General features: G+C 37.3%; 1 protein-coding gene across 1 annotated transcript in view; it reads right to left on the bottom strand.

Moving 5' to 3' along the window:
* RYR3 (ryanodine receptor 3) overlaps positions 1 to 24,027 on the bottom strand; it is a 731,065-nt gene that overhangs the window by 348,982 nt on the left and 358,056 nt on the right. The window contains exon 19 of the mRNA XM_078151313.1: positions 3,593 to 3,785. Within this exon, the coding sequence (XP_078007439.1) occupies positions 3,593 to 3,785 (193 nt within the window). The remainder of the gene's footprint in view (positions 1 to 3,592; positions 3,786 to 24,027) is intronic.

Below are 24,027 nucleotides of genomic sequence, written 5' to 3' on the forward strand. Positions count from 1 at the left end.
AAAGAACAAAAAAGACTGTATAGGAAACACAAATCTCTCAATTATAAAATTTTAAACAAAAGTATCAATTCTGCCTTGCTTGTCTATGTCGCCTTCTATACTTCTTTCTTCTCTCTTATGTATATTTTTAAAATATTTTGTTGACATTATATTCTTACTTTTCTTATTATTTCTTTACCATCTCTACCACTGTCACTCCTTTTATAACTATCCTTGTGCTCTTGCTTTCCGTATGCGTAGCACATAGTAAGCACTTAGTGCTTCTTGACTTAATTGATGACCTTAGAGTAACTGTGTTGTTGTTTGTCCTTCCTTCTGGAAGAAGACAATGATATTAGGAAGGTGATATGTCATGACTTGCAAGTGAAATGGATTTAAGTGAGGCTAGCCTGTGCAAAGTCACCAACCTTATTCTCTCCTCTAGAGCCATGCAGTGAAAGACCTTGTTTAAGCTAAGGTTTTTCCCAGGAGTCAGTTTGTCTGAGGCAATGCCCATTCAGTGATTAAGACTAGGTAAGAAATGCGGCAAAGAATGGCTTCTTTTACATAGTCTAGGAAAAAAAAAACAATCTGGGAAGAAAAGACTCGGGTTTCTGGATAAAACAGAACAATTGCTATTTACACTCACTCTGAGCCATCAGAGCCCAAATAATGACCATGTGAGGCTTTGCCTGGGACCTACTGTTGGAAAATCAACAAGAGCCAAAGTGATTTGGGTTTAAGGCATGGTCCTTAACAAAAAAAAATCTAGTAGGTAAACCCCAAGATACCTTGTGAAGTTTCAGCAATCAAAATTTATATTCCTTTTGGCAGAGCACCTGCAGGTAAGGACATAATTCCTTATGTGCACAAAGGAAGAGAAAAAGGTAGGAAGAGAACGAAGGACAGAAGGAAGGAAGGAAGGAAGGAAGGAAGGAAGGAAGGAAGGAAGGAAGGAAGGAAGGAAGGAAGGAAGGAAAGGAAGGAAGGAAGGAAGGAAGGAGGGAGGAAGGAAGGAAGGAAGGAAGGAAGGAAGGAAGGAAGGAAGGAAGGAAGGAAGGAAGGAAGGAAGGGATGGACCTGTGTTGCCCAACTGGAACTGGCCAACTGGGTCCCCAGTGTGGCAGCTCCTACTATTCACAAGTTGTTGTTTGTCCTTCATTCTTGAAGAGGACCATGATATCAGGAAGCAGATGTCATGACTGACAAATGAATTGGATATAAGTGAGGCAGGGCTATGTAGTCACCAGCTTACTCTCTCCTCTGGAGCCATCTGGGTCCAGTGGCAAGATATAGATCAGGATGACTAGTGATGGTGAACTGCCTTGTCCCCACCAAAAACCCAACTTCTCCAAACATATCTTAAAAATGCACCAGATCAAATACTGATGGGGAAATCCAAGGAAAAAAAACCACAATGAATAATATTTTGAGGCCAGATCAGCAAAGAAGGCAGAAAGTTTGTATACTGGGAACAGTGTAAGTCAAAGAGGGTGTCAATGAAGTATTCCATTGCAGAGAGAGTCTGTGTACCAGGGCAAGGGAGGATTCTTGATCCAACATAGAAGGGCCTAAACTTGTGTAGAGAAACAGGTACCAACTGGCTACTTTGTTGATCATTACCAGTTCTGGGTAGTGTGAACTTAGGAGAGAAAGGAGCAACATCAGAAATGAGCAGCAGCTGTGTATCTCAGCTCCCAGGAATCAGGTTTGGAATTCCAGGTCAAATGGAAGCCTAGAGTCCTATCACTCTGAAATAACAGTTTTACAACTAGCTGATAGTGGCTAAGTCTAGTAGCAGTCTACTGAAACTCTCAATAGGGAAAGACTACTGGCCTTTTGTTCAGACCCAAAGCTAGGTCGGAAATTTGCAGAGCCAAGACTAGGTACAGAGTCTAGTCATAACATAAAGTCCAAAGTTCAAAAGTAGGGTGGAACAAAGAGCAAACAAAAAAGTTATTATTGTGAAAGGACTCTTTCAAGACACAGCAAGAAGAGAATAGCTCCAAAATATGTACACAGAGCTGGGTACAGAAATACATTTCACTTGTGAAAATGATAATTAATAACCAATATCTTGGGGAGATTCAGAGTTTCTCCATCCCCTCCTTCTAGTTCTCCTTCAGAAGGACATTACTGATAATGAGACTCCATTGACTCTCTCTATACTGGTCAAACCCCACCCAAGCTTGCAAAGAATTTAATCTAAAGTAGGAAAGCCCAGTGATGTTCTACTCAAGCTTGAATGGATTCTTTGTAATCATAAATGAATTCTTTGTAATCATAAAAGTTATCAATATTTTTCCCCAAAATTTTCTCCCCATCTCTCCCCTTCCCTCACTCCAAGATGGCGTGCAGTTTGATATAGGCTCTACATAAATTTTTTCACATTAGTCATGTTGTAAAGAAGAATTAGAACCACTTAGAGAAAGCATGAGAAAGAAGAAACAAAAAAAGAGAGAGAGCAAATAATGTTTTGATCTGCATTCAGACTCCATGGTTCTTTTTCTGGATGTGGACAGCACTTTCCATCATGAGTCCTTTGAAGCTGTCTTGGATTCTTGCATTGCTTAAGAAGAGATGAGTTTATCAAAGTTAATCATCAAACACTGTGGCTGTTACTGTGTACAGTGTTCTCCTGGTTCTGCTCACTTCACTCAGCATCAGTTCATGTAAGTCTTTCCAGGTTTTTCTGAAGTCTGCCTGCTCATTATTTCTTATGGAACAATAGTATTCCATTACATTCATATACCACAACTCGCTCAGCCTCAATATTTTCTTAAGATACAGGACAAAATAAGAGCAATTTTAAATTTCAATGGAAGAAAAAAAAACTCCATTAAACAGCACTTTTTAGAAAGGGGGGGACAGAGTGAGGGTTGGGATGGCTTCATTTTAAAGACTGATGTGATAAAGCAATGCCCAAAGTCAAGCTATCACTTACCTCAGGTTAAATGCCTCCATTCCATGGTAAGCCTGCTTGTCTCAGTCTTATGTGCACTGGCTTTATGATATGGAACTAAATTCACTTCTCCTCATCGTGAGAAAAATATTTCTTTGGATTTTTAAAGCCACAGATCATATTCCCTCTTGGGCTCTCATAACAAGTAATATTTCTGACTATGTCCCTCAGGGAAGTGATACAACTCTCTACCTAGTGACTCTACTATAGTTAATAGACTCTATAAGAGAATTGGATTTGGAGCTAAAGGGGACCCTAGAAGTCATCTAAGGTAATTTTATTTCTGAGCCCAGAGAGGTAAAGTCCAGATTACATAGTCAGTAAGCAGCATTCAGGAATCAAACCCAGATCCTTTTATTTCAAATACAATGTTGCACATAGCAATCTCCTACATCTATTACGGTGCTACTCTGGAGAATTTTTTAGTCAATAATATAGTTGCCATTCCCATATTTTCCATTTCATTATTCAAAAGAACAGGATCATGCTCTATTTCCTATCCACACTTTCTGAATAATTCATACTAGAAATTGTCAGAAGTCTGAAGAAATCTGATAAATGTGAACAACATGGACTTTAGCTCACAGGGATGGGGATAGGGAAAGAAGGGTTGGCCCTGGTAATCTCCAGGAACAGACAATATTAACTTACTTGATCCCTGCTGAAAAGCTCACCACAGGGAAGAAGAGCCCATCAGTGTTGAAGTTCTCAAACATTCCCTGCACAGGCTGCCCATTTATTCGGAATGAGATGCTGGGTACACCAAGGTCAAGGCAGCAACTCACCACATCGTCAGACTTTAACAAATGCTGGTTGATAGAAGCCACTGCTCTTGGAACTCGGCCTGGTTGAAAAAAGCAGGCAAAGACAATGAGAAGTAGTGGCAGACTCTTGAAAACCTCACCATGAGAGTGGGATTTACAAATAGAACACAGGGTCATAAGAGAATACGGAAAGGCTTTGAAACCAACACAATGATAAGTGAATGGTGAGACTGATCTCATGTGAGGATTTTCTAACTCAAGTCTGTCTTTGAGGCACAACTTTATTTTCCTTTTATGTGATAAATGATGTGAGACACAAATCTTCAAGGTTTAAGTTGGCAGACACTGTGCCCAAGATGAAGGAAGCTGCCGTGAATAGGAATGAACAAGTTTTCAAGTTGTGTAGCATGCTCTCAGACTCTGGCCAGTACCCAATGTACCGGACAAACTTTGGCCTTTGCTGTGCTCAGGGAGTCTGAACTGGGGAAGAATTCTGAAGAGTTAATGTGTGGGAACCCATATTTGCTGCAATCACTTCTGAGAGAAATGGCTATTCTAGAATTATGAATTTCTTCCTGGAAAAAAATCAGAATGAAAAGTAGCAAGACCAACCAGCTATAAGATGATCTAGTGTAATAATTTTAAAAAGTATTATAGTGCTATAGAAAGGTAGGGAAAACTATATCTATTTCTGCAACATTTCCATATCATGATATTTATAAAGAATGGAATTAGTTTTCTATTCTGAGTTTTATACATTTGACTCTGAGTAAGAAGAAAAAAACCTCTTATTTCTACACAGTTATCCCATTTCATTCTGGAAGCTAAAGTAAATCAAAATAATCATCACCTATAATGAAAATCTTGGTGGTAATCTGGTCATTGGGATGAATTACTTTGGTTTCTATGTATCAGGAACTGTAATAGTAACCAATATTTCTTTTTTATGCTCTCTCTCCTTTGAGTAGAGGAAGGAAAGATATCTATTAGCTAAGTAATTACATACAGATGTGGGTGGAATGTGACAAACCCATGAGTAAACTGAAGGCTTTCTAACTGGCTGAGAATTGGCATTATAAACTGACAAATAAACTATGTGCCAACTAACCAGACAGGCTCATTCCAAAACAGTGGAAAGTGTTCTGTGAACAAAGATGTAATTCTCACTAAGGGGCCATAAAGAAACAATACGTGGATGGTGGGAATAGGGTAGAAAACAGAATGGCAGAATCATGGGCCAGGTAGGTAATGAGAGCTTTAACTAGAAAACAGCAAGCAAGCTAGAGGAAGAGAACGGAAGTAAGGGAAAAGCATTCATTAAGTGCCTACTATGTGCCATGAACTATGCTAAGGGCTTTGCAAATATCTCATTTGATCCTCACAAAAACTCTAGGAGATAAATGCTATTTTTACAGGTGAGGAAATGGAGGGACATAGAGGTAAAGTAACTTGCCCAGGGTCACACAGCTAGTAAGTACCTGAGGCCTGATTTGAACTCATGTCTTCCTGACTTTAGGCCTAGTAGTCTATCCACTTTACTACTTAGCTGCCTCATTGGTCCTACAATGTAGGACTTGAAACCACTTAGGATTGGTATAAAATTTATATGCATTTTTCTTACCTTCTCAATGTAACTATGTAAGTATACTTTTAATATTAATTTATAATGCTCTTTTTTCCTTTGCAAATAAGCCCTAGAAATCTTATATTTATGGCTTGGTGGGGATGATGGTGATAGTAAAAAGAATGGAAAGAGGGAGTAGGTGTTAGAACCAAGCACAAAGAGATAATGGCAATGATCAGAGGTAGTTTGTGTACAATAATTTTGAATGGATGTGACCCATTCAGTATCTTAAACCTGGGGCAGCTATTCTCAGCATCTGTGGGTGGGTGTGGGTGTCAGAGTGGGTGTCTATGTATGAGTACTACACATAAAGAAAATATCTTCAGTAGACTCCAAAGATGAATTTTCCTCCCCTCTGAGGAGTATTTCTGGAGTACAATAAAACACTAATGGTCAACATTTTCTTAGCCTTAAGCACCTCAGAGGTTCATATAATACAATATTACCAGATTGACTGGGTAGCAGAATGTAGGACCTGACAAATAAGCTTGGACTAGACTCTAGTGTATCCATAGGGACTGATTCCATACTAGTAGAAAGTGTTGTGGGAACGAAGACGTCATTTTCATTTGGGGGCCACAAAGAAAAGCAATATGCTAAACCATGTACTGGAGGTTAGCAGAAAATTGTGCCAAGTTTGGCCAGAAGAACTTTAGCTAGTGAAAGAACAAGCTAGTCCCACCCACCGAGGCAGAAATCTTATGTATGTATGTATGTATGCATGTATGTGTATGTGTGTGTACACACAAACACACACACATACATCTGTAGTCTTTACATTTAAATATTCTGCTTCAATATATTTTCTTACATAGTCATAAATGGAATGAACCCTAGGAACTTATATCTTGTGATCTGGAGTATATGGTGGCAAGATATAGAAGAGTAGCAATAAAGAAGGGGAATGACAGGTAATATAGAACAAGTTACATGTTGATAGCCATCTGAGGTACTCAATGTACTCATTAACTTCCTATATCAAGGCTATGGCTATCTTAAAGTGAAATTACTAATTTCATGTAATGTGATTTGAAGTGATTCATTTAGGAATGTATGCTTATTAAAAATTACTACATATAAGCATTTATGGAATAGGTAGGAAAAAGGAGAGGTAGGAATCAAGTTCTGGAATTGCTTAGCACCACATATATGTGTGTATATATGTACACATACACACACATACATATATACATATATATATATGCATATATATGTTTTTAGAATTAATCAATCAACAAGCATTTTAAAAATATGTATTATGTGCCAGGCACTATGAAATATAAAGACAGGCAAAAAAACCCCCAAAACCCTCTGACCTCATAGGACTCATATTCTAATATGGGAAACAATATGTAAATAATTAGGTATATACAGAGAGGTAAAAGAAGACAATCTCATAGGGGAAGGCACTAGCAGTAGGAGAACTACAGAAGGCTTGCTATAGAAGATGGGACTTGAGCTGAGTTTGGAAGTCAGGGAAACGAAGGGGTTGAGGTGAGAAGGGAAGAGAGTGTTTGAACATAGAGGACAACCAGTGCAATGGGAGATAAAGTGTTGTATATGAGGAAATGCAAGTAGATTACTGTATCACCTAGTATGTGGAAGGAAGTAAGTTTTAAGAAAACCAGAAATATAGAAACAGGCCAGGTTGAGAAGGGCTTTAAAACACAGAGATTGACATTTAATTCCAGAGATAATACTGAAACATTAAAATTAATTGAGTAAGAGGATGATTTGGTCAGATTTGTGCTTTAGGAAAATCACTTTGGAAACTGAGTGAAGGAAGGATTGGATTAGGGAGAGACTTGAGGCAGAGAGAACAATTATCAGACTACTGCAATAGCCCTGGCAGCAGTCAAGAGGTGATAAGGACCTCAACTAGGGTGGGGTTGTGGGGGTGGAGAGAAGGGGACATATACAAGAGGTGCTATAGAAAAAGAAATATTTGGCAATGGAGCTTGATGTGAGTGAGGAGTCAAGATGACAAAGAGATTGTATACTTGAGTAAACTGGAAGAATGGTGGTTTCCTTGACAGTAAAAGGAAAGTTCTTGGGAGAGGAGATGATTTGGAGGCAAAGAAAATGCCTTATGTTTTGGACATGTGTTTGAGATGTCTATGGGACACCCAGTTCAAGATGTCCAAAAGGCAAGGGGTTATACCGAACTGGCGCTCAGGAGAAAGATTAGATCTGGAGAGCTTATATCTGTGAATAGTCTACATAGAGATTATAACAGAACCAATGAGAGTTGATGAGATCACCAAGTGATATAGAATAAAGAGGGAAGAGAAGAGGGCCCTGGAAGAAGCCTTGAGAAACACCCCTGGTTAGAAGGCAGGATATGAATGAAGATCCAGTAAAGAAGACTAAAGTAGAGTAATCATATAGGCAGCAGAAAAACCAAGAGAAGAAAGAATATTTAAGAGAAGTTTATCACCATTGTCAAATGCTGCAGAAAGGCCATGAAGCATAAAAACAGAGAAAAGACCTTTAGGTTTGGCAATCAGGATATCATTGGGAAATTTGGAGGGCATTTTCAGAATAAGGTCAGAAGCCAGAACACAAATGGTTATGGAGGTCAGAAGAAGAAGAAGTGGAGACACTTTATGTGGACAGTTTTCTCAAGCAGTTTATCCAGAAAAAGAAGGTATGATATAGGATGACAACTAGTGGAGAGAGTCAGATCAAGCAACTATTTTGTAAGAATGGAGGACATGTTTATAAGCAGCAAGAAAGGAGCCAGTAGATAGAGAGGGAATGAGTAATAGAGAGAGTAAGGATGATGGGGAGGGGTGACAATCTTCTGGAGAAGTTGGGAATGGACATGGTAAAAAAAAGAAATGAATGTAGAAGGCCTGACTGGCAAAGAGAAGAGCCAACTCTTCTTTCAAGGTAGGGATGATGGAAAAGTTAGTAGGAAAATTTATTAGAGTGATGTGAGATAAGGGGGCAGGAAAAAAAGAGCTAACTCCTAGTGAATGGAATAAATATTTCTAGGGAAGTAGAAAGCTAAGTTCTGAGGTAAGATGGTAGACAATGAAGTGTCTCAAGAGACTTGAGGAGAAATGAAAAATTTGGAACAATTTCTGTGCAGTTCCTGTGGAGACTGGGGTAGCGAATCAATTAGGAAAGAATAGGATAAATGTCTTGCTGCAATGAAAACACATTTAACATCAGATAATGTGAATATGTAGTGGACTGATTCATCATGGTTTCTTGATTTTCTTTAGCTCCCTTCAGCAGCATGTGAATAGAAGCAAAAGAGGCAAAAGATGAGAATGATCTATACTCGGAGTTTGCCAAAGTGCGAATGGTGACTGGACATAAAGGCAACAGATCAAAAGTAGAGAATAATAGAGGTAGAACTAGTTTATCAAAAGATCAAACTATGGAAGGGAGGAGGGTGGATCCAATGCAAAGGTGAAAAAACCGAGGAGTAGACATATTAGAAATCACGGGGAGGATGAAGAACAACGTTAGGGATCACATGTAAGAGGGAATGATCAAAGATTAGGATTAAAGGAATTTCAGAGTTCATGAACGTGGAAGGAAGTTCAAGTGTATGACCATATGCGTAGCTGAAGTGGAGTGTAGGAATAGGTCACAGGAATGGAAAAGATTGAAGAACTATGAAGTTAACATGTTTGAGCATACATTAATACATATGCTAAAGTTCCCTACTAAGAGGGCAGGAATTGGAAGGAAAAGAAATTCTGAGTCAGGCACTGAACTCATTGAGGGAAGGAAAGAACCCCTTCCGGAACCACTTCCTCCTGGCTGGTAGGGGTTGCTGAGTGGGCATATTAGAAGGAGAGTCTGGAAGTATTAAAAAGTTTTCATTCTCATCACTAGTTCTGAGGCCTCAGGTGATGATCCCATTATCCTGTCTCCTTGATTATCAACAACTTATTAACCTCAACAATAGTAGAAGGAGGGTGTCATGAAACAACCCAAGTTAAGCTAGATAGAGCAAAATTCTCAGAAAAGCCAAACCTTCACAACTGCATATATCATAAATATGACAGATAATTTTTAATACACAGGTTGACCCTGGCCACAGAATTCTGTCAAAATATTAAAGGAAGATCCAGATTCATCATTTTTTTTCCTTTTGGTAATATCACCAAATGACAAGACAAAATTATGGAAGTGGCGAAAAAAAGAAAAATCTATATTTAGTGAAGAAAACCCCTTCTTGAATGTCCACTCTCAAACATGCACAGAGTACTTGATACTTTCAGAACAACAAAGAGATTTATGATGATGTACAATGGAAATATCATAAGGACAAGATTGTGTATAAGAAACCTTTCTTTCCAGGTAATAAGTTTTTGGTGACCATAGAGACTATTTTTTTTTTGCAAATTTTTAAAAATTTTAAACTTAGATACAAAATAATAAAAGAAAGGAAACAAACTTAAATACTAAAAGTAAAATAATACAAAAAAGAAAAAAAACATTGCCACATGCACAGCAGAATGTGAGAGAGGATTCAAAATATACAGCAATAAATTTCCATTTCAAGAAAGCCTATATAATACTACACATTGTGTTCAGAGCTATCCATCTTTTGTTTGCTTCCTTTTAAGTTTTCTTTTGTTCTCTGCTGTGTACTTTTTATCTTGTTCTTTTTTACCCCTTCTCCCACCTCCGTTGTTCCCCCCATAGACACACACATATATAGACATATACACACAAAGATAGAGATATTCATACATACACCCATACATACACATATTTACATGTACATATACTTTACATCTATAATCATATTTATATATAGACATATACATTTACATGGATCTATGTAAGACTGTAATATACTTATGTGTCCTCTGTTTCTCTGAGAGTGGATAACCCCTTCCTTCATAAGTCCAAGTCTTTCCATACTTTTCCAGGTCCAACTTGTCATTTCCTACACCACAGTAATATTGCAACCTTGTATTGTCTAGTTGTTTTAAAAAGGCAAAGACAATGTTGATGAATATAGCTGACACATAGTATAGTTTCCCTGTTTTTCTCTTTTGATTAAATCTGTTAGTCTTTGTCAAAGATCACGATCACTCCCGCTTTTTTCCCTAACAAATTCTACTCCTGATCTTTATTTCCTATCCCTCCTGACTTCTTTACTTTACTTCACTTCTTGCCCTCCTTTACTTTACTACCTTGCCTTTCTATTACTTAACCTATACTCTCTCCAAGGATCCCTCTCTTATACTGCCACTCCCATTAATCTAAATAACCTTCTATTACTCCCCTTATCCTATTCCCTCACCCTCCCTCTAGAAATCCCTCTGTTGTCCTCTTCCACCTCCCTATCCCCTTACAGTTTTATTTCTTCTGAATTTAGATGACTTTTATCATCTTCTAGATATATATGTATTGTTCCCTCTTAAATCCATTCCCGAGGAAAGTAGGTTACCAGAACTACCAGCTATTCTCTCCAATCTAATTCCTTTGTATGTATTCTTCCTCTTGCACCTCATTTGTATAAAATAATTACTCTTTTTAGCTGCTCCTAGATGGTTTTACTTTTTAAAATCATATCATACTCAGGTCTACCCCAATCTTTCTTACGAATTACCCAATTACTAATGACAATCTTAGATATATGTTTTACATTTTACATACATAAAAAATAAATGGTCTGTCCTTACTGAATCCCTTGTAATCAGTCTTTAGTATGTACCTTATGTTTCTCTTGGCTCTTGTATGTCAAATATTCCATTAAGTTCAGGTTTTTTTTTTTAACAAAGTCTTGAAAGTCTGACAGTTGATCAAATGTTCATTTTTTTTTTCAATCAAGATTATGCTTAACTTTGCTGGGTATGATATTTTTGGCCAGAGCCCCAGTTCTTTTGCTCTTTGATATAATGTTCTAACACCTGTGGTCCTTTAGTGTCTCTGCTGCCAGGTCTTGTGTGATTCTAATCGTGGCACTATTATATTTAAATTGTTTTTTTTTCTTGTTATTTTAATATTTTATTCTAAGCTCAGGGTTTTGGAATTTCACTATAATATTCCTATAAGTTTTCCTCATCAGATCTCTTTCAAGTGGTGATTGATGGATTTTTTTCTATTTCTACTTCCCCACCTTATTCTAATTCTTTAGGACAGTTTTCTTTAATTACTTCTTGTATTATTGTTCTCCAGATCAGTTGTTTTTCTTAAAAGATGTTTTACTTTCTCTTCCATTTTTTCATTCTTCATATTTTGTTTAATTATATCTTGATTTTGTGTAACTTCACTGGTTTTGTCTTGCCCAATTTTAATTTTCAAGGTGTAGTTTTCTTCCTTAAGATTCTGGATCTCCTTTTCTAACTGGTTGACTTTCTTTTCATAATCTTGTTTTTCTTGGATTATTATTATTTTTATTATTTTAGTTTTTTCCTCCATCTCTCTCATTTGATTTTTAAAGTCTTTTTAAAGTTCTTCTATGAATTCTTTTTGGGCAGGTGACCATTTGACATTACTCTTTGAGGTAGAAGAGGGTTTCTTTGCTTCAATATCCTCCTCTGAAGATGAACCCCAGTCTTCTCTATTCCCATAATAACTTTCTATAGTTAGATTCTTTCTCTTTTGCCTGTGCATTTTTTTGTAGCAAAAGCTTAAGTTTTGTAATCACCTACAGTCCTGCAGTATGGGGGATGGTGCCTCTTGCCCCAGATCTTCAATTCTCCCCTCCAGCCTGGAAGTAAAGCCAAACCTCCAGACTCCTATAAATGTCCACAGCCGGGGGCATTCTGCACTCAATAGGTTAACAGATGAGTGCTGGTTCTTTCTTGCCCCCACGGCTCTCCACAGCACAGCTGGATCTGGTGTTCCCTGTCAGCAGAGGTTCTCTCCATCTTCCTTGGTTCAGATGCCTAACTCCCCTCACTAACCTGAGGGTAACAGTTTCTGTGGCTGAAGGCAGTCTTCCAAACCAACTAATCCCAGGGCTAGCCATTTGTTGTCTGGGGCCCATAGCTTGGACGTGCTTACTCTTCACAGGGGCCAAACCTTGTCCAGGAATTTTTCTTTTGATCTTCTCAAATTTTCCCAGGAAGACTCCAGTTGTTCCCCTATTCTTATTTATTTTTACTGCACTTTGCCCTAAGGTGATATTTCATCTTTTTTGTGGGGGAAAATCTTGAGAGCTTGGAATTTTCTGACTTACTCCCTGAACCTTCCCATAATCTTCTCTAAATGTCCATTTTTTTTCCATTCAGGACTATGCTTAGCTTTGCTGGGTGTGATATCCTTGAACTGGGAGTTTCTGAATTTGAAAATAATATTCCAGTGGGTTTTCCTCATATGATCTCTTTCAGGTGATGATCAGTGAATTTTTTTCTATTTCTACTTTTCCCTCTTGTTCTAATCCTTCAGGATAATTTTCTTTAATTATTTCTTGTATTATTGTATCAAGATTCTTTTGTTGATCATAGCTTTCAGGTGGTCCAATTATTCTTATGCTTCCTCTTCTTGATCTGTTCTCCAGATCATTTGTTTTTCTTATGAGATGTTTCACAGTCTCTTCTATTTTTTCATTCTTTATATTTTGTTCTATTATTTCTTGCTCTCTTATGACTTTGCTGACTTCCCCTTGCCCAGTTCCAATTTTCAAGGAGTTGTTTTTCTTCCTTCAGATTTTGGAACTCCTTTTCTAATTGCTTGATTTTCTTCTCATAATCTTGTTTTTCTTGCACAATTCTTTTTTTGTTTTTAAAGTTTTTCCTCAATCTCTCATTTGATTTTTAAAGTCTTTTTAAAAGTTCTCCTATGAATTCTTTTTGGGCAAGTGACCATTTGACATTACTCTTTGAGGTAGAAGAGGATTTCTTTGTTTCAGTATCCTCAACTAAAGATGAACCCTGGTCTTCTCTATTCCCATTGTAACTTTCTGTGGTTGAATTCTTTCTCCTTTGCCTTCACATTTTTTTTTTTAATTTGTAGCAGCTTATTTTTTGTAATCACCTCTAGCTCTGGGGTATGGATCCTCCTTTGGTTCTTTCCCCTGTCCTGGAAATGAAACCAAGAAGCCAGAGGTGTCCCCAATCTGCTGCTTCTGCACTCACCTGATATGTGCTGGTTTCTTCTCACCCAGAGGTGAATCTCTAGCACATCTGGGTCTGGTGTACCTTGTCAGCAGAAGTCCCCTCCCCCATCTGAGACATCCAACTTCCCTCACTGTCCTGGGGTTTTGTAAAAGTTTCTGTGGTTGGAGCCAAGGAAGACTCCCAACTCAGCTAACCCCAGGGCTCAGCAATTGCTGCTTACACAGAACTAGGCTGAAGGTGTGTATTCTTCACAGGGATCAAATCTCATCCTGGGATTTTCTCCAGGCCACTGATTGTCCCAGGAGGACCACAGTTCTGCCCCTACTCTTATTTATTTTTACTGCTCTATGTTAGCCCTGAGGCACTATTTAATTTTGTTTGTGGGAGAAATCTGGAGAGCTTGGACTTTTCCGATTTACTCTGCCATCTTCCCAGAATCCTATCTGAGACTGACTATTAAGAGTAGCTAGTAGGTGGCGCTCTGGCCTTGGAGTCAGGAGGACCTAAGTTCAAATCCAGCCTCAGACACACAACACACCACATTTACTAGCTGTGTGACCCTGGGCAAGTCATCACTTAACCCTGATTGCCTAGTAAAAAGCAAAAAAAAAAAAAAAGAGTAGTTGGAATTTCTTTCCCTGGATACCTTAAAAAAAAAAAAAAGGAAAGATCTTTTTGTGATTTAAAAGCTAAGGCCTATCTATCACGAAGCAGACATGGAACACAAACATTCCTTTCTAAATGCTGAACTTTATAAAGAAAAATGTAAAGAAAAACTTCTTTCCACTATACAGGGAGAATGAAACTTTCATGTGCCAAAATAGAGCCCCAAAGCACTCCAATTTTGCTACTGACAGATGTGCATAATAAAAGAAAGGAATTCAGGCTAGGTGGATGAAGAACACTGATATTGACTCCTTAGCCTATTTTTTGTTCTTGCTTAAATTCATTTGCATCTAAGTGAGAGAATCTTGGGACTGTATCAGATTGTTTGCACCCTAAGCAAAATAATTATCTAAAACGGAAAGTTTTGATCTCCTCAGGGTTAGAAAAGCAAAGACTTAAGCTTAGCCTGAGGTTACTATGAATAGATTTTGTTAGCTGGGCTTGAAGCTATGAATCAATGTATGAATGAGAATACATTTAGTAAAGGCTTATCTCAGAGGGCAAAGCACTGTGTTAAAAGGTGGGGATACAAATAGAAAAAAGCAATATAGTCCCTGCTATCATGGAGCTTACATTCTAATGGGGAGTCAATTAAGGACTAAAGAAGTGTCAGCTTACCATAGCAGACTGAAGCTAAGATTGATTAGCTGGCCTTGAAGAAATAATGTGTCTGTGGGGACTTTGACAAGCAGCAGAACCTGTCAAAAAGCACTGTGCACTCAGCAATGAACAGGCACAGTGGACCCAGCAGAATGATATGCCCAGCTGAAACACTATACCCAGCAAGAAGCAGGTCCACTAGAAACATTGTGTTGACACAAACAGAGGGTTGACACAATGACAGCAGCACAGTACACCACAAAGAGGACATCAAAGGCCAAGTAGAGGATCTTCACACATGGCCATTCTCCCTATTAACACCATGTACAAGTATACGCATTGTGGGACCCACTTAAGCACCCTCCCTTTTTCAAAATTATTTATTTTTCTTTTTCAACACTCACTTTTATAAAATTTTGAGTTTTAAATTTCCCCTGCCTCCCTCCATTCTTCCCTCCCCAAGATGGCATGCAATGTAATATAGGCTATACATGTATGATCATATTAAACACATTTCCATATTAGTCATGTTTTTTAGAACCAAAGGGAAAAAACATGAGAAAGAAAAATAGTATGCTTTGAGCTGCATTCAGACTCCATAGTTCTTTCTCTGGATGTGGATAGCATTTTTCATCATGAGTCTTTGGGAACTGTCTTAGACCATTCCATTGCTCAGAATATTTAAGTCTAACAAAGTTAATCATCACACAATATTGCTGTACAGTGTTCTCCTGGTTCTGCTCACTTCACTCAGCATCAGTTCACACAAGACTTTCCAGGTTTTTCTGAAGTACGCCTGCTCACCATTTCTTATGGAACAATAGTATTCCTTGAGCCCCCTTGAAATGCTCTCTGAGTGAACCCAAAAATTAAGCTGACTGGGATTCTTCTCCTATTTATAACTGATAAGGACCAGGCGCCTTGAACCAGACACTATCATTAATGGCATTTCTTTTATCTTGTTGTTTTATGGACACTGCCCTGTTATGACACTTTCTTCTTGTTATGACAATCCCTTGTTTATGGCCAACAGAAAAACCAGACATTCTGGGGGCACTCTCTTGTTCTATGGAAACTATAATTTTGGCTAAGTCAGAAAACAGGAGGGAGCACTTCCTTACTCTATGGATATATAATCTCCTTCAACTAACTTTTCTTTGAGTCTCAGTTTCAATGAGACTCCCATACATGTATGGTTCTGCTAGCTTATACAGAATAAACAGCACATATATGACCTAATTTTGTTTGTCTCTTTTTAGACCAAACACTGAAGGTTGACAGCATATGTACATAAACATGTGCATATAAATTTATATATTCATCACATATAGGTATGTGTATATACATGTGTGTTTATTTGCTGGAGTATAGAGAATGTTCTATTGCAAATCTTGCTATGCTATTTTATTAAATGTCTTTCCTTTGTACTAAATGCACTGTAAAAACAAAGGCAACAGGAGATATTGTTTTGAGTGGAGGTAGATCTCACACAATATCTTGAGCTTTGAGCAGCTTTCTGAGGACCCTACATGTGAGAGATGGGTGCCACAAGTACTATGTATAAAAAAAATCTTCAATTGTGCCCATGGATGAATTATTCCTTTTTTGAGAAGTATTTCTGGTATACTACATACACTGATGTCTATGTAGAGCAATAATCTAAACATATAAAAATCTAGGTAGCAGGGAGACATGTTTCAGCACCCTTCACCCATATGGCAGAGGAAAGTGCCAAGTCAAGTCAAGTCAAACCATGAAGCATTTATTAAGTACTTATTATGGTTCAGTAATGATCTACATTATGGAATCTGAAGAAAAGCAAAAACTGTCCCTATTCCCAACCAGCTTACATTCTAATAGGTGAGATAATATATAAATAACCATAAATATGTAAAAAAAATACAGAATAGATGGAAGGCAATCTTAGATGGGAAGACATTAGTACCTCACAGGGACCAGGAAAAGCCTCCTACAGATCGTGTAATTTTGAGCCGAGTGTTCATGGAATTTAGGGAAATTAAGAGGCAAAACATTCAAGATATGGGTGACAGCAAGTTCAAAGGCATAGAGACAGGAGACAATGACAATGATGATGATGAAAACAACAACAATAGCTGACATTTATATATCATCCTCGATGTGCCAAAAAAGGTGCAAAGTGTTTTACAAAGATTATCTCATTTGATCCTCACACTCTGCTCCCCAAATATAATGGCCTACCTTCAGTTCCTCACACATTACTCTCCTCCTAGGTGACAAAGTAAATGGAACACTAGAACTGAAATCAGGACCAGAGGAGTTCAAATCTAGCCACAGACACTTCCTACCTGTGTGACCTTAGGCAAGTTTGGCTCAGTTTGCCTCAGCTGCCTTATTTGTAAATGGGGATAATAATAGCACCTATCTCCCAGAGTTGTTGTGAGGATCAAGTGAGTTAAAAATTGTAATGTGCTTGGCACATAGTAAGTGCTATGTGTTAGCTATTATTATTATTATTGTTGTTATTATTATCATTAATGTGACATGCTTATCCGATAGCCAATGGGCAGACATACCACTAGAGCAAGGCTTCATTACCTTTTTCATATTATAGACTCTTGGAAATCTGGTGAAGACTATGCACCTATTCTCAAAATAATGTTTTAAAAGAATGAAAATACATATAATGGAATCAACTAAATTGTTTTATAAAAAAAAATTTGATAACTGCAAATCATGGACCCCTAGGTTAAGAAACCCTGTGAAATTCATTCAGGTTTTTGGAATCATTAATGATGAATTTTCCTTAGATGGGGCAATTTAGACATATTTATTTCTATAATCAAGCTTTACATTTATCACATGTTTCATATGCTAGTTCAAAAAGATATTCTGCAAAGAGGAAAATATTTGGGTTTTGATGGAAGTAAAATGTATAAATCTTGCATATGATTTTGTCTATATTTGTCATTAGAGTCTTGAAGCAATGAGGACTTCCCTCAACTTATGTACAGAGCTAAAGCAAGTCCAGAGCAAATTTCAGAGACTGGCAATCAACTTCTTAAAAACTGAGTCATACATTCCAATGGGAAGAATAAGCTAATTAGAGTCAATGGTTATCTATCTTCTTGGCACAAAGTGGCATGACTCCAAAAATTCTATTTCAGAGGAGAAACGCTGAGTGAGATAGTATACTACCAGTTTCCACAGTAATGACACTTAATTGGACAAAATGAAGAAAAGCATTGGCAGGCATATGCAAGAGAATTTTCTGGGACCATTAAAAGTAGGTCTTACAAAATAAAATAAAAGCAGGTCTTTTGGGGAGCTTTGCATAAGGAGAGATCAGAAGATTTTTATCTTTTTAGGCATTCCCAGGATAGTTTTTAGGTATCTGTAGTTTCTCTTATCTATTCAGGGACTAACTGAATAGTAACCCTAGGTAATTAAGAGACATGGTACAAAAATGTGCCTGCTTTATGATTTGGGGAGGAGAGAAGATAAGCAGGCCTACAATAGGAGTGAAGAATACACATATTTTTTTCAATTCCACTTACATCCTCAGAGATTCAGTATTACAAAAATGAATATATGCTACTTATTATTTTAAGGAAGACTCCATTTATACCTATACTTTCTAGTGTTTTTAATAGGAATGGGTGTTGTATTTTATCAAAAGCTTTTTCTGTATCTATTGAGATGATCATGTGGTTTCTGTTGGTTTTGGTGTTAACGTGCTCAATTATGCTGATAGTTTTCCTAATATTGAACCAACCCTGCATTCCTCGTATAAATCCTACCTGGTCATAGTGTATTATTCTTGTGATAAGCTGCTGCAGTCTATTTACTAGTATTTTGTTTAGAATTTTTGCATCTATATTCATTAGAGAAATTGTTCTATAATTTTCTTTCTCTATTTTGACTCTTCCTGGTTTAGGTATCAACACCATATTTGTATCATAAAAAGAATTTGGTAAGACTCCTTCTTCACTATTTTCCCAAATAGTCTATATAGTACTGGAATTAATTGTTCTTTAAATGTTTGATAGAATTCACATGTAAATCCATCTGGCCCTGGAGATTTTTTCCTAGGGAGTTCATCAATGGCTTGTTCAATTTCTTTTTCTGAGATGGGGTTATTTAAGTATTTTACTTCCTCTTCGGTTAATCTGGGCAATTTATATTTTTGTAAATATGTATCCATTTCACTAAGATTGTCAAATTTGTTGGCATATAGTTGGGCAAAATAATTCCTAATTATTGTTTTAATTTCCTCTTCCTTGGTGGTAGCTTCACCCTTTTCATTCTTGATACTAGTAATTTGGTTTTCTTCTTTCTTTTTTTAATTAAATTAACCAAAGGTTTATCTATTTTATTGGTTTTTCATAAACCAGCTCTTAGTTTTATTTATTAGTTCAATAGTTTTCTTAATTTCAATTTTTTTTTCCTTTGGTTTTCAATATTTCTAATTTGTGTTTAGTTGAGGATTTTTAAGTTGTTCTTTTTGTTTTTTTGTTGTATGCCCAATTCATTAATCTCCTCTTTTTCTATTTTATTTATGTAAGCATTTAGAGATATAAAACTTCCCCTAAGAACTGCTTTTGCTGCATCCCATAGGTTTTGGTATGTTGTCTCATTATTGTCATTCTCTTGAATGAAATTATTGATTGTTTCTATGATTTGTTGTTTGACCCAATCATTTTTTAGGATTAGATTATTTAGTTTCCAATTATTTTTGTCTATCTTTTGGCCCTTTATTACATATAATTTTTTATTGCACAATCTGAAAAGGATGCATTTAATATTTCTGCCTTTCTGCATTGGATTGTGAGGTTTTTATGCCCTAGTACATGGTCAATTTTTGTGTATGTGCCATGTACTGAGAAAAAAGTATATTCCTTTCTATCCCATTCAGTTTTCTCCAGAGGTCTATCATACCTAACTTTTCTAATGTTCTATTCACCTCCTTAACTTCTTTCTTGTTTATTTTGTGGTTAGACTTATCTAGTGCCGAGAGGGGGAGGTTCAGGTCCCCCACTAGTATAGTTTTGCTGTCTATTTCTTCCTGTAACTCCCTGAACTTCTCCTGTAAGAATTTGGATGCTATACCATTTGGTGCATATATGTTTAGTAATGATATTACTTCATTGTCTATGGTGCCTTTTAGCAGGATGTAGTTTCCTTCCTTATCTCTTTTGATTAGATCTATTTTTGCTTTTGCTTTGTCTGAGATCAGGATTGCTACCCCTGCTTTTTTTACTTCAGCTGAAGCATAATATATTCTGCTCCAGCCTTTTACCTTTACCCTGTATGTGTCACTCTTTTTCAAATGTGTTTCCTGTAAACAACATATTGTAGGATTATGGTTTTTAATCCATTCTGCAATCCGTTTCCCTTTTTATGGGAGAGTTCATCCCATTCACATTCACAGTTATGATTACTATCTGTGTCTTTTTCTCCCCCCCATTTATGCTTTTCTTTCTCCTTTTTCCTTTCCCCCTTCACTAGTGTTTTGCTTTTGACCACTGCCTCCTTCAGTCCCTCCCCCTTTTATTATCCCTTTCCCTTTTCTTCCCCTTTACTCTTACTGCTTCTTCCCTCCCTTCTTTCCCCCCTCCCTTTTCTTTCCCCTTTTCCCTCCTACTGCCTATAGGGCAAGTTAGATTTCTATACCTAACTGATTATGTTATGCCCTTCTTGAGCCAAATCTGATGAGAGTAAGGTTCAAACAATGCTCCCCCCTCCCTTCTTTCCCTCTGCTGTAATAGGATTTTGTGTCTTTTCCTGTAATGTAATTTACCCTTGTCTGCCTCCTCCTTTCTCAGTACATTTTCTAAGATCAGATTGATCCACTTATTTGGATCCATTTAACCCACTTGATTAGATTTTTTTTTATCATTACATCAAAGTCAACTAATATCCACCCTCTTTATGTATACTCCTTTAACAAGGTGTAATAACAATACAGTTCTCAAGGGTTGCAAGTCTCATATTCCCTTGTAGGGGTTTAAACAGACCCCCAACTTATTAACAACATATTGTATCTTCTGTCCCATTTACCTTTTTAAGTCCTTCTTGAGTCCTGTACTTGAAGATCAAATTTTTTGTTGAGCTCTGGTCTTTTTATCAGGAAAGTTTGGAAGTCTCCTATTTCATTGAATATCCATGATGATTCATTTTTGCTGGGTAATTGATCCTTGGCTGCATTCCAAGCTCCTTTGCCTTACGGAATATCATGTTCCATGCCCTGTGGTCTTTTAATGTAGAAGCTGCAAGGTCCTGTGTAATCCTGACTGTGGTTCCATGATATTTAAATTGTTTCTTTCTGGCTGCTTGCAGCACCTTCTCTTTCACCTGGTAATTTTGGAATTTTGCTATTATATTCCTTGGCTTGTCAATTTGGGATCTCTTTCAGGTGGTGAGTGGATTCTTTCTATGGTTATTTTTTCTGGTTCTAGGACTTCAGGGCAGTTTTCCTTTATGATTTCCTGAAAGATACTGTCCAGGCTCTTTTTTTCATCATGATTTTCAGGTAGTCCAATAATTTTTAAATTGTCTCTCCTGAGTCGATTTTCCAGGTCGGTTGTTTTACTGATGAGGTATTTTACATTTTCATCTATTTTTTCATTTTTTTGTTTCTGTTTGACTGATTCTTGGTCTCTCATAGAGACATTAGTTTCCATTTGTCCAATTCTAGTTTTTAAGAGATTGTTTTCTTCTGTTAGTTTTTGTACTTCCTTCTTCAATGGCCAATTGTGTTTTTTAGGGACTTGTTTTCTTCAGTGTACTCTTCTGTTAGTTTTTGTCTTCCTTCTTCAATTGGCCAATTGTGTTTTTTAGGGACTTGTTTTCTTCAGTGTATTTTTTTTCCAATTGGCCAATTGTATTTTTGAAGGACTCTTCTACCTCTCTCATTTGACTATTAAAATCCTTCTTGAGCTCTTCTAAGAAGGCTTTTTGGGCTTCAGACCAGTTCATATTCCCTTTTGTTGTTGCAGATGTGGGTTTGTTGACAATGTTGTCCTCTTCAGAATTTCTGTCTTGATCTTCACTCTTCTCATAATATGAATCTATGGTACTTTCTTTTTACTCATGGTGTTTCTTTATTCCCTGGCCTTTAAAGAGATTGAGCTCTCCTGCTGGGGAACAGAGGGCACTGACCCAAGCTTCTTGTGTTGGGAGCCTAGGTCTTGGTCACTGGCTTTGTGCTGGGGCCTCTTATGCTGGCAATTGGAGGCTGTAGGTTTCTGGCAGCTTACCTCTGTTGGGCTGGAATCAGCAAGGCTGGAACTTTCAGGCAATTCTAGGTTGCCTGCTTTTCCTTTCCTTTAGCTTTCTTCAGCTCCTTTTAGATGGGTGCTGCAGGGTGTTTATCTGCCTGGGGCCCTTGTTGTCTCCCTTGTTTCTGCTAATGCACTGGGAGATTCCTTTGAGGTAGTGCCGAGGCACCTGGTGGTTTTCTGAGCTGGTTTCCACCGTTCCCCCCCTCACTGAGGCACTCGGAGGTCCAGGTGTTGGTGTTTGCCTGCTTACCACCTGGGCTTCAGGATTTCTTCACAATTGGAGGCTAGGTCAAGCTCACCTGGTGTTGGGCTGGAATCAGCAAGGCTGGGGCTTTAGGAAGCCTTTAGGTTGTTTTCTTCACTCCTTTCAGATGAATGCTGCAGTACTTATCTGCCTGGGGCCCCTTGTAGTTCTGCCTCCCTTATTTTTGCTGAGGCACTGGGAGACCGTTTGCTGGGCTGCTGACAGCTGCTCCCCGTCTTTCTTCAAGTTCAGCTGTTCCAGGGTTTTTTAATGGTGTGATATTTTCTGGGTTTTCAGAGGTTGATAGGGGAGAGTGAGAGCTACTACCTTTTCACTCCACCATCTTGTCTCCCCAATATTACAAAAATGAAGAAGCTTACATATTAGCTTTCTCTTCTTGAATCACTTCCCAAGATTTAGTTTTCTGATGGTCATGTAACATTTGGCATATAGTATTTGGCAAAGTTTTCAGTTTGACCAGATGCCTCTGAGTTTACTGGAGATTTCTCCAGTAAACTCAGAGATATCTAGACAAGTTAAAAACTTTAACATACTATACTAGACTAGAGTCTATGAAAAGACTTTCAGAAACAGAGAAAAGGAAACTTAACCACAATGAAGGTGATTCTATAACTGGATTATGGAACAAGAAGTTGGAAGAACAACAGGGAGATAAAAATTAAAACTTTAACTTGTAATTTCCACTTACATTTTAATTTTTATTAATCCTACTGCCCTTTACAAAGTCCTACTCTAATATTTTATTTTGGTATGGAGAGAACACTAGGCTCTTAAAGGCTATGACATTAAATGCAAGCTCTGCCTGGATATGCCATGATAAAAAGGCTTCTAATATGGCCCTGGCAAAAGAATAAATGTCTTTTCCAAAGATATGCCTAGCTAAGTATAGAGAATGCATCACCCATAAGCTAGACATCTCATGAAGAATTCTTTGGTCAAGACAAATGATAAAATTAAAAAAAAAAAGACAAAATGTGACTTAGTCCTGTGTGGCCTCCTTCTGATTCTGCAGTGATTATATCTAAGAGTTGTTAAGAATCATAGCATTTAGACTTTCTATAAACTTTAACTTAACTCTTGGTACCCTAAATATTAGGTATCCAATAACCAATCACATTACTGGAGCTACTGAATTGTATCAGTGTTGAAATGCTTACTACAAATGAAGCCAGAAGACAAAAGGAAGTTATCTTTAAAGGGAAGGATAACACAAGCACATAGAGGCAAATTAAGGATCTGACAGAAGTGGTTTTCTTATGCATTCTGAAGCTATGAAAACAATTTCATGAGGCATTTGATCTCATATTGTAGAAATAAATAAAAGTTTGCCAGAAACAATCAGGAAAATAATTTCAGCTTATGTGCCAACGTTGGTTGCAGAGGATGAGGCAGAAAAATTTTATGAAGAATTTGACAAGACCTTCCAAATTAAATCGACACGTTCTTAGATACTCCATGATTTCAGTGGAAAGATATACACAGAAAAGATGGTGAAAAATCTGGCTCAGGATTAAAGAATGAAGGAGGCCAAAGGCTTGTACACTTGTAGAAAATGCACTGTTTTAGACAATACATGTTTTCTTCAAGCAAAGAATAAGGAAGTGCTAACCAAAGCAAGCACCAAATATAATGAAAAAATCCTACTGTATGTAATAAACAGGAAATGACTCCTTGCTCATGTAGAAATTATTCTGAAATCAGCAATTTGTAAAGAATGAGATCACTGACTTATCAAGATAAAGATTAGAATAAATTACAATTACAGAAGAGAAAATAAGAATGAGAAAAATATATCACAGTTAAAACATCTCTATCTTGAAGTAACAAGCTATAGATGATTTAAAAAATGGAAAAGGAATGGATATA

This window comes from Phascolarctos cinereus, unplaced genomic scaffold, assembly GCF_003287225.1.
Source record: "Phascolarctos cinereus isolate Bilbo 61053 unplaced genomic scaffold, phaCin_HiC Scaffold_3;HRSCAF=262, whole genome shotgun sequence".
NCBI lineage: Eukaryota > Metazoa > Chordata > Mammalia > Diprotodontia > Phascolarctidae > Phascolarctos > Phascolarctos cinereus.